General features: G+C 54.9%; 1 protein-coding gene across 2 annotated transcripts in view; it reads left to right on the top strand.

The window, feature by feature from the left end:
* Nucleotides 1–6,610: 6,610 nt before the first annotated feature.
* The window catches only part of Wnt7b (Wnt family member 7B), a 45,072-nt gene continuing 35,328 nt past the window's right edge, over nt 6,611–16,354 (top strand). The window contains exon 1 of one of the 2 annotated variants that reach the window (XM_027396181.2): nt 6,611–7,098. In XM_027396181.2, the coding sequence (XP_027251982.1) occupies nt 7,028–7,098 (71 nt within the window). In that variant the 5' untranslated portion in view covers nt 6,611–7,027. Of the gene's footprint in view, nt 7,099–8,412; nt 11,112–16,354 lie in introns of those variants that run through there. The other variant, XM_027396180.2, reaches the window with a different exon arrangement.

The raw sequence follows: 16,354 nt of genomic DNA, 5'->3' as shown, positions 1-16,354 counted from the left end.
CTTACACAATCTGAGGCCACCAGCCCAGGGGGAGTACTTCTCGAGGTGAACGGGGCTCTCCCACATAAATCATGAATCAAGAAAATGCACCATAGGTATACCCACTGGCCACTCTGATAGGGACATTTTCTCAGTTGAGGTTCTTTCTTACAACGTGACTCTGGTTTGTGTCAAGTTGGCATAAAACCAGCCAATATATTATCCCAGCAATGTGAGCTTGGCTCTGCCCACCACTCTGCTTCTGTTCTTTCATCTGCCTGAGCTTAGTGGCACCCAGCTGCTCATCTAGGGTCAGTGCACACTTAAAGCACTTGGGGCTGGAAACACTAAACTTCAGGAAACGTCAGTGACCACATCACTCACAAGTCACTAACAGGATGCCACACAGAAGCCAGGGTGTGGGGGCGCAGTAATAACCAGGTGTGACTGATGCTAGAGATGGGGGTGATTAACCTTAGGGTTTGGAGGAGTTGGGTCAGGTCCCTCTCTTTCCAACCTGGAACACTACAAGTCACATGTGCCTGCTACTTCCTGCAAAATCATTCATTCACACCTTCATTCATTCAAATAATTACTTAATAGAACACTTACTCTATGCCTCCGGGATAGAGCAGTAAACAAGGCATCGGAATGGTCCCTGTGAAGCTTATATGCAAATGGAACAAGACAGATAAAACAATGACATCTTTCTTCAAGATGAGTATCATATTAAAGAATGCCAGTGGGTATATTTGGTAGGAAGAATGGGGGAGGGAGAAGGCTTCTGGTGTGGAATGCTTAGCTAAAGCCAGATAGAGCTGGAGGAAGAACGCTGCTAGAAGGGATGGCATATACAAAGGTCCTGAGGCAGAAACTAGTTTGAAGTGTCAAAGTGACATAAAGGACAGAGATGTCAGGAGAGAAGGAGGTGGGTTTTATTCATTTATTATTCACGCATCCATCTGCTTCTCCATATTCCACGTCTGTGCCTGAACTAGACTGGACTCAGCTATGGAGGGCAAATAACCGCAGGGTGTGGACATAAGGGAAAATCTGTCTGGTGGTGTCTGTAAGGACTCAGAGGAACTGTGCAGACAAGGAGTCCAGCACAGTGTCTGTCAATTAAATGGAAGCTGGATTTACCTTTATATGCCCAGTCCTGTGAGACCATTCTCAGGCACTTCTTGCTAGGGTCCCAGAGAAATCAGTAACTTGAGGAGAATTCTGGTTTCTTCCCTTTTAGTTTAGATCTGGGGTTTTCTGATGAGTTCCTGAGATGGGGGAACTTTCAGTGCTTAAAAATATCTGTTAGTCATGGTGGCATATGCCTTTAATCCCAGTGCTCAAGAGGCAGAGGCAGAGGAGGCAGAGGCAGAGGCAGAGGCAGAGGCAGAGGCAGAGGCAGACAGATCTCTGTGAATTCAAGGAAAGTTCCAGGACAGTCAGGGCTATGTAGAGTAACCCTATCTCAAAAACAAAAACAAAAACAACCAGACAAAAGCAAACAATCTGGGAATGTCCCAGGCAAAGTACCTAGACTTAATTCATCTCCACAGCCCACACTGGTCCACATGGGGATGGCCTGCTGCATGCTCCCAAAGCAAATCCATCCATGAATTCATCCATCTGCCCATCCATCCATTTAACTATCTACTCCTCACTCCATCCTTCTATCCATCCACCTGTGTCTATCCATTCACTTACCCCTTCATCCATCAATCCATCCAATCTCCCACCAGCTCATTCCTCAGTCAACTCATTCATTTATCCATCCACCCATCTACCCATTCATTCATCCTTGATGTACACATCCATCTATGTCTCACCTACCTATCCATCCATGTATTATTTCATCCATCTATGCATGTATCCATACACGCATTCCTCTAACCATCCATCCCCCTACTCATCTGTGCTAGTTAGTTTTATGTCAGCTTGACACAAGCTAGAGACATTTGAGAAAAGGGAAATTTAATTGAGGAAATGCCCACACCAGGTTGGTCTGTAGAGTGTTTTCTTGGCCGATGACTAATGTTAAAGAACACATCTCACTGTGAGCTCTGCCACCTTGGGCTGGTGGTCCTGGTTTCTATATGAAGACAGGATGAGCAAGTCAGGGAGCACCATTCTTCCATGGCTTCTGTTTCTGCTTCTACTTCAGTTCCTGAATTCAAGTTCCTGCCCTGATTTCCTTTGATGATGAACTGTAATGTGGAACTATAAGCTGAAATAAATCCTTTGCTCCCCAACGTGCTTTTGGTTATGATGTTTTATCACAACAATAGAAACCCTAATTAAGATAGAAATTGGTACCAGGAGTGGGGTATTGCTCTGACAGACCTGACCATGTTTGGGGAAGGTTGGGGAGGTGTTTGGAACTTTAGGCTGTAAAAGCCATTGAGTGGTCAGAGCTCAATTGTGGGAACTTGGAACACAAGGCTGAGAGCAGTGCAGACAATGGAAGCCTGGCTTGTGAAGTTTCAGAGGGAAACAAAGACTCTATCAAGGCCTTTCATATGTCTTTTGGGATTAAGAACCACTAAAGCGAAACACTTGGTTTGCTAGGACAATTGAGGCTGGTCCATTGGAACTGAAGAATCAGTTGTGATTAAGAGACTGGTATCACTGAGGATGAATTTTCTGAGAAATGTTTCCTCAAGGTCAGTACACAGAAGCTATGGTCCAAGGGAGCTAAAGCGGTACTTTGTGCTAGTAGCTGCCTTGATAATGTGTAAGAGTCTCCCAAGTGGTACTAGTTTTGAGGGCATGAAGGGGGTTGGCACCATGAGAGACCAGGAGGGGCCATATAGTCATCCATCTATGCATTCATCCATCCATGTATACATTGACCCACCTATCCAAACTGGTTTGAAGCCCCAGGATTGAAGGGGTCATAGAGAGTTGAGGCTTGGCATCATGTGGTAGGGTCACAGTCCCTGAGGGGAACCAGGAAAGGAGGCTATTGGTAAAAGTGAAGCCCAGTTGCAGAGGAGACCCCAGCATTTTGGATATATCATGGGATGACCACCGAGGACAGCAACAGCTGTGGAGTGGAGCTGATCTGAGTTTCAGAGACAAGCTGTGTGTGCTGTGGATGGCAGAGCTGTCATTGGTCAGGTGACCTTGGGAGGCCAGAGGATCATGAGTAAGTTCCAGATGTCAAGCACTAAACTCTTTACACTGTTGACTTTTTACACTGTTGGACCTTGGCTTTAATTTAATTGTGACTGTGCCCTGGTTTAGTTTGGTTTTTGATTTTACAGGAGTCTGCAGTCATGAGACCCTGAATATTTTAGAAACGTTGGAATTTTAGAGACACTTTGGATATTTTAGAGAGACTTTGAACTTTTAAAGAAACCTTGGATATTTTAAAGAGACTGCACTTGCAATATATTTGAATTTTTAAGGACTGTAGAACTTTTCAAAACTGGGATGTGTACCAGGCACAATGCTGTACACCTTTAATCCCAACACTCAAAATGCAGAGACAGGCTTATGTTTTGAGTTCAAGGCCAGCCAGTTCTACATAAAGAGACTCTGTCACAAACAAACAAACAAAAATCACAAAGCTGGAGTGTTTTATATGGTGCTATCAATATTATACCACCTTAGGAACAAATGAGAAAGGGAACATTCCAGTCACCAGTGATGTGTTTGTATGTCAAGCTGACAAGGTCAGCTGTCATTTTACATCAGCTAGACACAAGTTAGAGTCATTTTGGAAGAGGGAACTTCAAATGAGAAAATGCCCCCCACACACACACACCAGGCTGGCCTGTGGGCAAGCCGATGGAGTGTTTTCTTGGTTGACGATTGCTGTTGGAGAACCCAGCTCACCCAGGGCAGTGCCTGTACACTCTGAGGAGGTAGTCCTGGGTTCTATAAGAAAGCAAGCCAAGAGGAGAAAGCCAGTAAGCAGGGTTCCTTCTGCCTCAGTTCCTACCTCTTTCATACCTTGAATTCCTGCCCTAATTTCCATTGATGGTTGACTGTGATGTGCTACCATAAGCTGAAATAACCCTCACCAAGTTGGTTTTTGTTGTGGTGTTCTGTCACAATAGAAACCCCACCTAAGACACCATCCATCTATATATGTACTTCTCTATCTATGAATGTATGCATCCATTCCTCCTAGCCACCTACCCATGTGTCCATGTGCTCATCCATCCACCTGCCTATCAGTCCACTCTTCCATGCGTTCATGTATGCATTTATTCATCACTCATGTACTTGTGCATCATCTAACTACCTGCACACCCATGCATCCAGACACTCATCCACCCATCACTGTTTACTCATTTGGAGGTGGACACACCAGAGTAACACCATGGAGTACAGGAACGATGATGAGGATGAGAAGGAGGAGGGAAAGGAGGATTTTCAGGTTGAAGATGTTGAAAATTGTGCCCAAAGTCACACAGGCAAGGATAGCTGAGCCTGGCTGAACCCACAGATAACCAGGCCCACAAGCAGTCCTGGCTCTGGAGACTTCTATCTTCTTCATACCAATCCCTACCCAACCTTATGGAGAGAAGCTCCCCCAACAGAAGTAATTCTCCACCTTGTCCTACAAATAGTTGTGGAGGGATCTTGGAGCCAAACCTTAACTATATCTTCTTCAAACCACAAGGTCAAATGGTGGGTAGGAGGCTATGTGGTTACAGGCTCCCTAGAAAGCCTGGGTGATGTCGCTTCCCACCTGCAGCCGGCAGGGGGCAGCACGACGCTGTGCCGCAGACCCTCTGCGCTTCGTTTAGCAACCTGCATTCTGGTTTTAGGAAAACTAAGGCTTAAAAGCAGGTCCGGCCGGGCGTTGGTGGCACACACCTTTAATCCCAGAACTCGGGAGGCAGAGGCAAGTGGATCTCTGTGAGTTTGAGACCAGCCTGGTCTCCAGAGCGAGTGCCAGGACAGGCTCCAAAGCTACACAGAGAAACCCGGTCTCGAAAAACCAAAAAAAAAAAAAAAAAGTAGGTCGGGTCCTACCTAAAAACAGAAGCACCCATTTTTTTCGGTCACATCTCTCCTGGAGAATCCCAGAGCCAATCCTATCTTGGGCCTCTGGATCTGACTGGGCTGGAGGTGGGGTGGGAATCCCAAAGCCCCAGGTGTAGGACGCGTGAGGATGCCTCTTGCTATTTCAGCCCCCCACTACAGTCACACAAATCTTTTGTCTCGCTAACCGACCCCAAGACTGAGGCTGTTGGCGGCAACGTGGAATGGTCCCCAGACTCGCGGGCATGGTATTCCAAGTCCAGCTCCAGCTTCAAGCGTTGCTCTCTGTCGCCACGGGGTGGCAGCATCCGCCTGCCAAGCCCCTGGGTTGTTCTGCTGCTCCCGCCTTGGGGCCCAGTTCAGCTCCCTGATCACGAAGTTGTGCGACATCCAGAGCTCTTGGTTTCAGGAGACAGCGGCGTGGAACTGCTACTGCTGCTTGATGTCTGTGCCTCAATTTGCCTACTCGTGAGGTCCAAAGTCTGCTTTCTACAGAGTTTTCCAACCCAAAACATTCTGCACAACTGCACCTGCCGGCCTCTGAACCTGGGGCCCAGGAGTAGCAAAAGTTCAGAGGATTTGGAGAGATTAAAAGGGGATTAGGGACAGAGAAGATAGCTTCTGAACAGGAGGTTCCTGGCCGAGCTGGGTTAGTAAGCCTGAGAACAGAACCCCCTCATAGTCCTCCTTATTTCCACGCCAGGCAACTAGGTACTGGCCAGACCTAAAAGACCGAGCGCTCTCAGAGAGTCTATTCCCTTGTCATAATGGCTCCATTTGATGCTGTCTGAGGCTGAAGACACTTGGACAGGGCTTTGGCCCCCAGCAGGTATCTGGTTACTAGCTGGTCCGCTGAGCTAGGACAGATCTAGCTTTGGAGGCAGGGTCCCCGGCACCCACTTGTCCAAGATAGAATCAAGCCAGACCCAAAAAGGATGTGCCAGGCACCGAGGCTAGCTTAACTTCCCACTCTGGCTGATCAACATGAACCAGATCTGAGGCCTGCATCAGACAACCCAGCAGAGTGGGACAGGGAATCCTAAAATTGGGACTCTTCGGGGACGCCCTCTGTCATGGTGGGCAGGTTAGTGTGCCTACCAGTCTTAAAGTCCCATGCTCTGCTTGCACTCAGCAGTGCCTGGTGTTGGAAGGATCCTTCACCCACCGGAGTTTGCCGGGCAGGCATGCCTGATCTGGGGGGTGTGGCCCTGGAAGCCCCCATGTGGGTAATGTCTAGGGAGAGGATGTCTGCACTTAGAAAGGAGATGGTGGTGGGTGGTCTCTCCCTCTTCTACTAGAAACTGGAAACCAAGTGACCACCAGGCCTTGCATGAGTAGTTTCTTAGCCCCTACCCCCACCCTCACTGGTTCGGAGGAGCGCAGGTGTCTCTTCAGAGCCGCACCCTCCCCTTCCCTCCCCCCTTCCCACGCAGTCCTGGGAGGGCAATCGGAAGGGAGCTGGCCTGGGGAGGGGGAGCGCGGGGTTAGATGCGTTCGTGTGTCACGGGGGAGGGAGGAGAAAAGGGAGGGGAGAGCCAGGGAGCGCGCGCCAGAGAGCGCGCTGTGAGCGAGGAGGGCGGGCGGGAGGCGGATCCTCCTACCTGGGGCGCGCTCGCCTGCTCGCAGCGCGCTTGCCGGGGCCGCGAGTCACCTGGGGAGGCGGACAAGTGCGGACACATTGGCCGCCGCCGCGCACCGCGAGGCGCGCACGGCCCCAGGCGGCTGAGCCCAGTGGAGGCAGCGCCCGCCCACCCAGCCGCCCGCTGCGCCCGGTCCTGGCCTGCGCTCGCAGAGCCCCACGGTCACTCCGCTGGGCTCCCGAGGTCGCGGTTCCCGGCCCGGGTCACTCCCCCGGGCGCACGGGGCGGCTGCGGCGCCCTGGGCTCACCATGGTGGCAACGCGTGCCGAGTGCCCGCGCGTCGCCCATCGCCCGAGCCGAAGCGCCGGCTGAGCTTGGTCCTCCCACAGCCCCCTGGCCCCTGTCTGGCCCCTGCCCGCCCGCGCGTCCCCTCCGGCCGCAGCTGTCTATGGCGCAGCCCCCCTCCCTGGATCATGCACAGAAACTTTCGAAAGTGGATCTTTTACGTGTTTCTCTGCTTTGGCGTCCTCTACGTGAAGCTCGGGTGAGTATTCCTGTGGGCGGGGGCGGCAGAAGGGGAGCCGACAGCCTCGAGAGCCTCCTCCAGCGGACCTGGGGACCCGAGTTGGGGGGAAGGGCGTTTCTCCGAGTGGCCGGTGTGTCCGGTCCCCGCTTCAGCCTCACAGACTCATCCGAGCCCCTGGAGCCAGGAGTGCTCCTGAGGGGCGCGGAGCCCAGGACGCTGAAGGGACAGCGCGGCCCGCGGACGGCCGCAGCGGGGCTCGCGGGTAGCGGCGAGCGTGCCGGGCGCGTACTTTCACCTGTTTGGGCTCCAGGCCCCGGGGGTGGGACGCGCCTTCCCTCCCCCGGGCTGCGCTGGGCGCGGAGCCCGGGCCGAGCGCTCGCCGCCCGGAGGGCGCGCCGGGCCGGGGGGCGGGGGGCATCCCGGGTGGGGGAGATCGGAGCGTGCACCGCTGCGAGCGCGCAGGCCTCGCACCCGCCGCGGCCCTGCGTCTCTATCCATCACCCGGACATGTTGAAATTACCTTGACAACTCGTCCGGCTGGCTCGGGATGGGCCGCGGGGCTGGTGCAGCAGTCTCGGGCTCCGTCCGGGGCCCGGGCCCCCGCCCGCCTGGGGCCCTGCGCCCGGCCCCCTTTCGCCGCGCTCCCCCTGGCACGGCCGGGCGGGCTCCAGGCGGGCCGCGCTCGCTGCTCGCCGCCGTAGCTGCTCCGAGTCGTATTTCCACATTCCTGAACCTAGCCGAGTCCTTACCTGTTGAGCCGCGATCTCCTTTAGACAGAATCTGTCTCGGCCTCCCCGGATTGGGGGTGGAGGGGCAGTGTGACCGAAAGGAGCGCTGTGCACCTCGCGGGTGTTAGTCACTCTTGGCGGTCTGGCCCAGACCTCCACCCTGACCCCGAGCACCTGCGGGCATCTGCTCCCCGCCGCGCCCCGTGCTCCTACTATGCGCCACCCGACCTCAGAGGCCAGCCTCATCTTGGCCCAGGGAAGGCCAGTGACCAGACCTGTAGGAGGGGCGGGTTCCGGTACCTGGGAGACTGGCTTTCCAGGCGACAGGTAGAAACAGTAGCTGAAGATCAGCACCCCTCCCAGCCCTTTGCACCTCCGCCATCTTACAGGTGAAGAAATTGAGGCCCAGAGAGGGGCAGAAACCAAGGTGGCCTCAGAGGCAGGGTTGGAAGTCCCTTACTAGCCTTATTCCTGCAGTCCTGGGCCGGAGTGTCCGCGGCTGCTGGTGGTTGTGTTTATTGTAGGTTTGTGTGGGTAGGCTGTGTCCCTGGGTGTTTGTTTATGAAGGTGAGGGGTGCCGGCTTTGAGCCTGCTGGGGGTGGGGGCGGGGTGGGCAGGCCAGGGCTTCCCGGACTCTCAGCAGCGTGCCATGATCCTCCTGGGCCTGCGAAGGGATCCACTGCCCTGCCCTTCGGGACAAGAATCCAGGCTGGTCCCAGCTACCTAGCTCTGGCACCGAGGCCTTTGAGTTGGGTGCTTGACTCCACCGGCTCTGGCTTCCACCTCCACCGCTGGCCAGTCTTCCTTAGCACCAATTCTTCAACAAGAGGCCTCTGAAAAAGCCTCCTACCCAGCAAATGGAAAAAGGTACCAGAAGAAGGACCTGGGTTACCGAGGTTGGGGGTCTCCCTGGAGTGGCTTCTGGGTTTCATCTTTGTACCTCTTCCTTCAGCTTCTGGAAGTAGGATTTTTGGCTCTGGCTGTTCTGAATAGCACATCTGAATAGCACAGTGTTGAGTAGAGAATGGGTAAGTGAGACCCTGAAGGTCTCTCTCTTCCAGCCCAGCCTGGGCTCCTAGTGTCCATGACCACTACCTTCTGGGATTGAGCAAGCTTTCCTCTTCATGGTTCCTGCTCTGCCCAAGAGCACAGGAGGGGAATTCTTTTCCCTTCAGAAACTGCCTCCCCCCCAGCTTAAAATAAAAGATACCAAGACCTAGTGGAATGACTGCCAGGGAAGGCAGGGACTCACCCTGGAACCGGCAAAGGGGGAACTTGGACCTCTTTGTAATTTCTTCCCCCGCCCCTCTCTGTGTGTGTGTGTCCTCCATTAGGTGGGCAGGAAAGGCAGCTGGGCCCACATGTGATCCTAAAGGGATAGGTGGTGTGGAAGCCTAGTGGGTTGAGATCTCTTTGGAGCAGGCATCTCACATCACTTCTGGCAGGTGCCTCAATGAACTCTTACCCTAGAGCAGCCTCTCACCCTCATCTGAAAATAGTGGCGTGATGGTAAACCCTCCTTTGGGCTGCTGAGGCATTATTTCTGATGGTTTTTGCCTGACCTTAAGTAATGATGGTGGAATGTTGTGGCACCCACAGGGGACTCCTCCATATAGTTTATTCCAGGGAGAAGGTCTTTTGTGATCTCAGCCCCCCCCCCCGCCTGCCTCTCCTGCACCTTTCTGTATGTGCAATGGGACCTCCAAAAATCCTGTCCAGTGCATTCATCCCACATACCCACCTCCCATACTAGCAGAAGCCAGAAGCTAGCCCCCCAAATCCCAGAACAGAAGTGCCTTGGATTCTCAGCTAGTTCCAAGCATAATGGCATTAGGGAATCACAGTGGCTAACCTAAGGTCCCCATGGATGGAGCTGCTGTTCTAGGGGGAGGCCCAGGTGAGATAGGGAGCAGCCAAGGTCACTGAGATGCCAGGAGCAGCCCTGCCCTAGGCTTGTTCATGCTGCTGTGGTCAGGAAAAGCAAAGTGATAAAAATAAAGTAAAATAAAATTTAAAAAGGACAGGGAGGTCTGAAGTAAGGGAGGTTCCTGCTTCCTGGATGCCCACGAATCTCCTTGCCAAGCCCAGGAGCCAACAGTCCATTCTTTAGGACCACCACTGTACCACATGCAGCCCCCAACTCCCTGCTGTCCCCTTGATCTGAGACTTCCCCTAGCTGATGTACACTTCTATATAAGTACATTCCAATACAGCCAGGCTTAGCAGAAATAGGGGATAGGACCCAAAAATCTATTTGTAGGCTCTGAAAAATAGTTTACTAGAAAAGGGAGAGTTCTTTAGACGGATCTCTCCTCACCCATCCCAACCAACTCCTAGAGATGAAGATGTTAGATGTGAGGGCACTAAATGATGAGAGCAGCAACTGGGGGCTTTCCCCTGCCTTCCTATCCAAAGAGGTGCATGAAGGGGGTGGTTTAGGCACCAGACCGGAGCCCCAGAACAGGGCTGGCCCAGGTGCAGTGAGAGGGACCCACACCCAGCCATCCCTAGCCAGGCTGCATGCAGGCAGAGGGGCAACACACACCGGGCATCTGTGCACACACACCTGCAGGCTCCTAGACCGCCCATGCTCCGGCAGGAACATGCAAGCACATGCATGCACACATGAGCACACGTTGCTGAGCACAGCCCCTAAGAGGCACACACGCCTCCGCGCAGTGCCTCCCGGAGATGCGCTCTCAGTAGCGGTGTTTCTAGCCAAAGGTTGTGGCGAGGGTATCCTGGCCAAGGCAACTTGGGCAAACCCTGGGGGCGGCACCCGCTGCACACTCTGGTCAACCTCCCCTTAAAAAAAAAAAAAAAACCCGCCCGCGGAGGAGGCGGATGTAGGGACGGCCTGTCCAATGGCAGCTGCGCGCTTCGGGAGACTTGGAGATTTGAGCCAGAGTGAGCGACAGAGCCTGTTAGCACCGACAGACGGACAGAGGACCAGAGAGCGGCTAAGGCGCGCCCACTGTCCCCCGCTGGGCCCCCGCCCTGAACTTCAGCCCCAGCGCCGGCTGCTGCCCCAGATACAGCAGGATGCACGGTCCTGGCGTCGAGACACGGGCGACCACTGTCCCCTGGCTCCCGAGTCCTGGCCCCTAGCGCCCAGCGCTGCTGCCCTGTATCAGGAAGGGCCGCAGAGACCCCAGCCTTGGTTGGCGCAGGAGCCCTGCGGGTGGGGCCTGTCCAGCCCAGCCAAGCGCGCCGGCCCATCATGCTCCTCCTGTCGCCGCGCAGCGCGCTGGTCTCCGTCTATTGCCCGCAGATCTTTCTCCTTCTGTCCAGCGGCAGCTACCTGTGAGTGCCGCCGGTGGCGGGTGGAGTGGGCGGGAGGGGAGCACTTAGCCACTACTGCTGTAGGAGGGAGGGAGGGGGAGGTGGCAAGAGGGTCCCAGGGTGGGGCTCTGAGTGTCCTGCGTGTACAGAAGCTGGGGCCTTTGGATCACTTTGCTGGTCTAAACCGCCGAGATAGAACACCTGGGAGGAAGCTGTGGCAATGAGGAATTTTAGCTTAGAGTCAGAGAAAAGGTGGTCCGAGAGAGCGCGATCCGACTGCCTTTGCAGTTTAGGCTGTGTGCACCGAGGGCAGGGACCGGAGCTAGCCAGTCAAAGCGAAGATTTCCTACGCGTCCCAGCAGGATTCTGGATCAGCGGGAGATCTCCCTAAGCCATATTAACCCACGCGGCGCTCGCGGCCTTGCCACACTAAGGAGATACACACGCATACATTTGCTTCCCAGCACCCTCACTGGCAGACACGTGCATGCTGCGCCCCACCAGATAGCGTACCCAGGTTGCGCCCCCCCCCAAAGTCTCTGATCATTCGCGCCATCCTGAGGCGCCTGGAGGCCTTGAACTCTGCTCTCTTGACGCCTCTCCTGGAGGCGAGGAGGGCGCGCACTATGTGCTCTTAGGTTGCAGAGCGCCCAGGTATCAAGGCCTAGGGAGTGCACAGAGCAGGGCGCACGAGAGAGGGGTAGGGCGCCCACCAGGCTACGGGAAGCTCGGGGCAGGGCCTAAGGCGGCCCAGCGAGCTGAGGGGGCGCGTCCGCACAGCGGTGGCTTCGACCGATTTCTAATGGGACGCATATGCTCTGGCCTCCGATTTAAAAAGAAGTTTGATTTATGGAACCGCCGTTTGGGGGAATTGAAGCTGGATGCTACTGATTAAACCTCAGAGCCAGCGCTCCCTCTCCCTCTCCTCCCCTCCCCCGCCCCTCCTTAACACGCGGGCCACGTCCGGGGTCGCCTAACGCGGCCAGAGGCGGCAGCCGCCTTCCCGCTCTCTGCACCACCCCCTCCCCGCCCCGCGGCCACAGTCCTGATAAATTGCCCCGCCCCCACCCCTTTTAATAAAGACGCAGCCAATTTCTTCTCCAGCTCCTAGGAAATTACTATCCTACCAGTTTTCCTTCTATAAATAGTCGCGCATCTTGAAACAAAAGTTCGCAACCGCAGCCAGATGCTGCGAGGCCGGCGGTTTCCCCGGCTGTGGAACATAATTACAAGGTCCGGGCAGAGGGAGCGCTCCAGGCCCGGCGGGCAGCCCTGGCTGAGGAGGCATCGCCTGGGGTGGGGAGTAGCAGGCCTCCCGGGGCAGGGCGCAGGGCCCGTGGGCACCGCCTGATCAGTGGGGACCTGGCCAAGAGAATCCTGCTTCTGTTGTCCTTCCTTGAAATGGATCAGCCAAGGACTCCAAGGGCTCCTGGTTCTGGGGCTCCTGAGGCTTCCCCTTCCCCAGATCCTGGCCACCCCAGTCTTAAGCCTTGCTAAAGACCCTGCAGTTACTCTGTGTGAGAAATCATTTGGGGACACTAGCAGCTGAGGTTTGGGGAAGGTGTCCGGGGTAGAGGCCAGGAGCCCTGTCTGGGAGGAGAGGCTGGTATGGGCGATTTGCCCCACGGCAATTGCAGGGCAGATGATAGCCCGTGTACCTCTGAGGGCCCCAATTTTCTCCTGAAGGGACCACTCCAGCTTTGTGATGACCTCCAGGGTCTGTACCTACAAAGGTTTGTCCTGACTACACAACCAGCTCTGGGGGCTCAAATTCTTTCAAGGGAGCAGCTTTTCAAATGTGTCCAGGCCAAAGATGGAGCCAATATGAGTGATGGTAGCTGGGGTGGGTGGGGGGTGGTAAGACACAGCAGGTCCCTTCTTCATCACTAGTCTTGCTTGATGTTTAGCCCTGAGGAGTGAGGAGAAAGAGCCTGTTTGGCCCTTCATAAGCCCTGTTCCCGGGAGAGAGAGAGGGCTAATGATTTTAGTGCTGGGCCTTCCTCACCTTGCTGAGCATCTCAGGGTTGACTGCATAAGATGTTTGGGAGGGAATGGGCTCTGCAATTAGAATGTAAGCATAGTGTGCTAGCCCACCCTGGTTCAGGCACCTCCGTGGCAGAATTTGGTTAGATGGTCAGTGTAGAAGAACGCTGCTAACAGTGGAAGGTGGTAGGGGTCAGTGTGAGACAGCCCCCTCCGAGAACGGCAGGAATGTCCCAGAGGGTGCCACAGCGAGGAGGGGCCGGCCCTGAGTGGAGGCTGTGCTGTGTTCCAGAGAACTTTCCAGAAGGCATCCCATTGCTGGGATCACAGACACTAGCCAACAGTTGATCCTGCCCCTTTCAACTGGGCTGTTCTCCCAGCTCCGAATGCTGGGCTATCATCCGAACACAGAGAATCCTAGACACATGCCTGGGCCCCTGCTGCTGATCATGTTGGACGGGTGTGATGGCCTGGAAGGGCCCTGAGCCCCCATCAGACTCCAAGTGTAACCCAGCTAGGAGAGCAGCTCTGGCCACCTCTACCCATGTTGTAGAGTGGGGGCCAAGTGGAGAAACAGCAAGGGACCAAGGGACGGCAAATGGGAGCTGAGGCCACAAGCAGGATTTGGAGTGTTGGGTCAGTTGGTGTGAGGGCCTGACCCAAGCCTGGAGCCAGAACCAGCCTGAGCTACTGTAAGGGCAGGTCCCTTCCGTTCTTGTCCTAGATGTGGTAGTTGGCTGTGATGAACCCCCCCCCCCATGTCTTCCGGTATAGCCTGTCATGGTAACCGCCTGCTCTGGGGAGCTGAGTGAGTCATGGGTGACAGGATGGTTACTCACCGACCACCTGGCTTGGGGGTGCAGAGGGTGCTCACCACTGTCCTCCCCAGGCCCAGTCAGGCCTCTTCCTGGCTCCTGTTGTGGCTTTGCCGGTGGTGCTGACCACAGTCCTAAAAGCCCTGTGGGCATGACCCTTGGTGAGATGGACGCTGAATCAGGCTGCTTCTGTGGCATCATAGTCCAGGGGGGCAGTGTGGGTCACAAGACTTCAACATGGACAGGTCACCTGGAGGGTGGTGTCTATCCGGGCCTAGGTCTCCTCACCAGTCTCAAAGGAAAGAAGTCTTAGGTCAGGCCTAATTGTCTCTGGGTTTGAAAGCATATGACAGCCCTTAGTCTATTGGCACAATAGGGTTAGAGCTAGAACACCCAAGGACAGCTTAACTCCCAGGAAACCTTCCAGCTGGAGCCCCTGTAACCACAGAAAACTACCCCAAACCCACTGTGGTATTGTACGACTCACCAGCTGAGAGGGGAGCGGGGTACAGTCTGGGATGGACTTCTTCCAGGCCCTGTGTGTGCAAAGGGCTTTGCCTCTTTGGTCTTTAGCTGTGGGGGAAGCTGGAGGGTGGGGCTCTTTCTAACCTGGTTTCTTTGGAGTCCTGGAGACCACGAGGCATGCCAAATCTGGGTTCTCATCCTCACTCCACCTCTTCCTGCCTGGCTGTATCCTGACCCTAGCTAACACCTCTGCTCGGGAAGACTGTGGTGGACATGAAACCTCAGGGCAGCCTGGAGCACTCAGAGAAGATTCAGGGCCAGTGCTCTCAGTTCAGATCCTGATGTTAGGGATAGTTCAGGAGACAGGTGGCAGGAACGTGGGCATGGGGTTAGCCGCTAGTGACACAGAGGGAGGTATAGAGGGAGCAGTCACTCAGAAGGGAATGGTGTGCTCTCAGGGTGTCTCGGGGACTTCCTATGGGTGGATCTAAACAAGATTTTTTTAAGGATGGAATAGAGTTTGGGCCAAACTAGGTAAGATCACAGCAGAGACTCCTGCATGAGAGAAATTGACTGTCAAACACATCCACCCAGGGGTCCTCATGGAGATGGAGAGGCAGACAGAGTACTGAAGTCCTGAGAGATAAGGTCACCCAGACTCCAAGTCATCATCATGCCCTCCTGACTCTAGCCCCCACATGGCTCTCCCTGTGGTGATCCATCCGAGAGAGGAGAGGTGGCACAGCCACCTGTCACTAGCGCAATGAGGCAGGTGATCACCCTGAAGGGAGAGGTCTAGAAATGATGCTTCTTGCCTCTGTCTCTTTGCCCTCGAGCTCTCCTGCAGAACCTCCAAGCCTCAGGCTGGCCTGGATGGGCACATGAACCAGGGTTCTATTGCTTCAGGTGTCCTGGTAGGCATTGATGCCCTGCTGGGGTTTGAGCCAGTGTTCTGATTATGGTAGTGTCAGGAAGGCTGCGTTGGAAACTAGCATTTTGGACCCAGGCTGCATGTCAGCAGAGGGGAAGGGGGAAGTGTCCAGCACAGGACCCCTCTGTGCAGCCCATAGCCAGCCCACTAACCTCTCCATCTCCCAGGCAGGTGAAACAGCTTCAGCAGGCTCCCTGGAGGCCTCCATTTTACACGGTCCTGAGTCCAGCTGGGATAGGGCTCAGCTCCCCTCCCAAGGGGACAAGAGGCTGGCGCCCTCCCTTGTCAGATGAAACCCCGGCCCAGGGCTCCCTCAGCCTGATGAAAGGGTCATTGTGTAGTACAGGCCGCCCGCTGGCCAAGGACAAAACGGCTGTTTGTCCTCTCTCCTTGGTGTGGGGCTGGGGGCCTCCCCTCAGGCTGGCCGATGGGTGGGGGTGGGTACAGGTGCACTCAGGGCTCCCTCTCTTTCCTTGTCTTCTAGCTCAGTCTGCCCCTCCCCCCAGCCCCTTACCCACCCAGGGTCACCTTGCCCTTGCATATGAATCCCCAGGCTTGAGCCACCCTTGCTGCTATCTGGGAGGCAGTGAGCTTCCTGGTTCTGGAGGCATCCAAGTAGATGTAGGCATGACACCGGGGATTCTGAAGAAGGACTCTGCTGGACCAGGGAATCTGGTGCTTTGGGCATGCAGTGTAAGCAGTTAGGTGTGTAACTAAAGCCACTGTACCAGTGCAGAGATGCTACAATCATGGCCAAGACTGGGAGTAGATGATGTCGAAGTGTCATGGCCTCTACTTGGCCACGGCAGCTCTCATAGGTTTTATATTGCTGTGGCAAACACCATAACCAAAAGCAACTTGGGGAGGAAAGGGTTTATTTGGCTTGCATATCCTAGATCAGTCTATTGAGGGAAACCAAGGCAAGAACTGTACTCAGGACCTGAAGCAGAAGCCACGAAGGAGTGCTGCTTACTGGCTTGCTCCTCCTGGCTTGCTCAGCCTGCTTTTTTACAGTACCTAAGAGCACTCCCTGTGGGATGGGCCCTCCCTTATAATCCTTAGTCAAGATA

Source organism: Cricetulus griseus, chromosome 2, assembly GCF_003668045.3.
Source record: "Cricetulus griseus strain 17A/GY chromosome 2, alternate assembly CriGri-PICRH-1.0, whole genome shotgun sequence".
NCBI classification, from domain to species: domain Eukaryota; kingdom Metazoa; phylum Chordata; class Mammalia; order Rodentia; family Cricetidae; genus Cricetulus; species Cricetulus griseus.
This window is presented reverse-complemented; position numbering and strand designations above follow the sequence as displayed.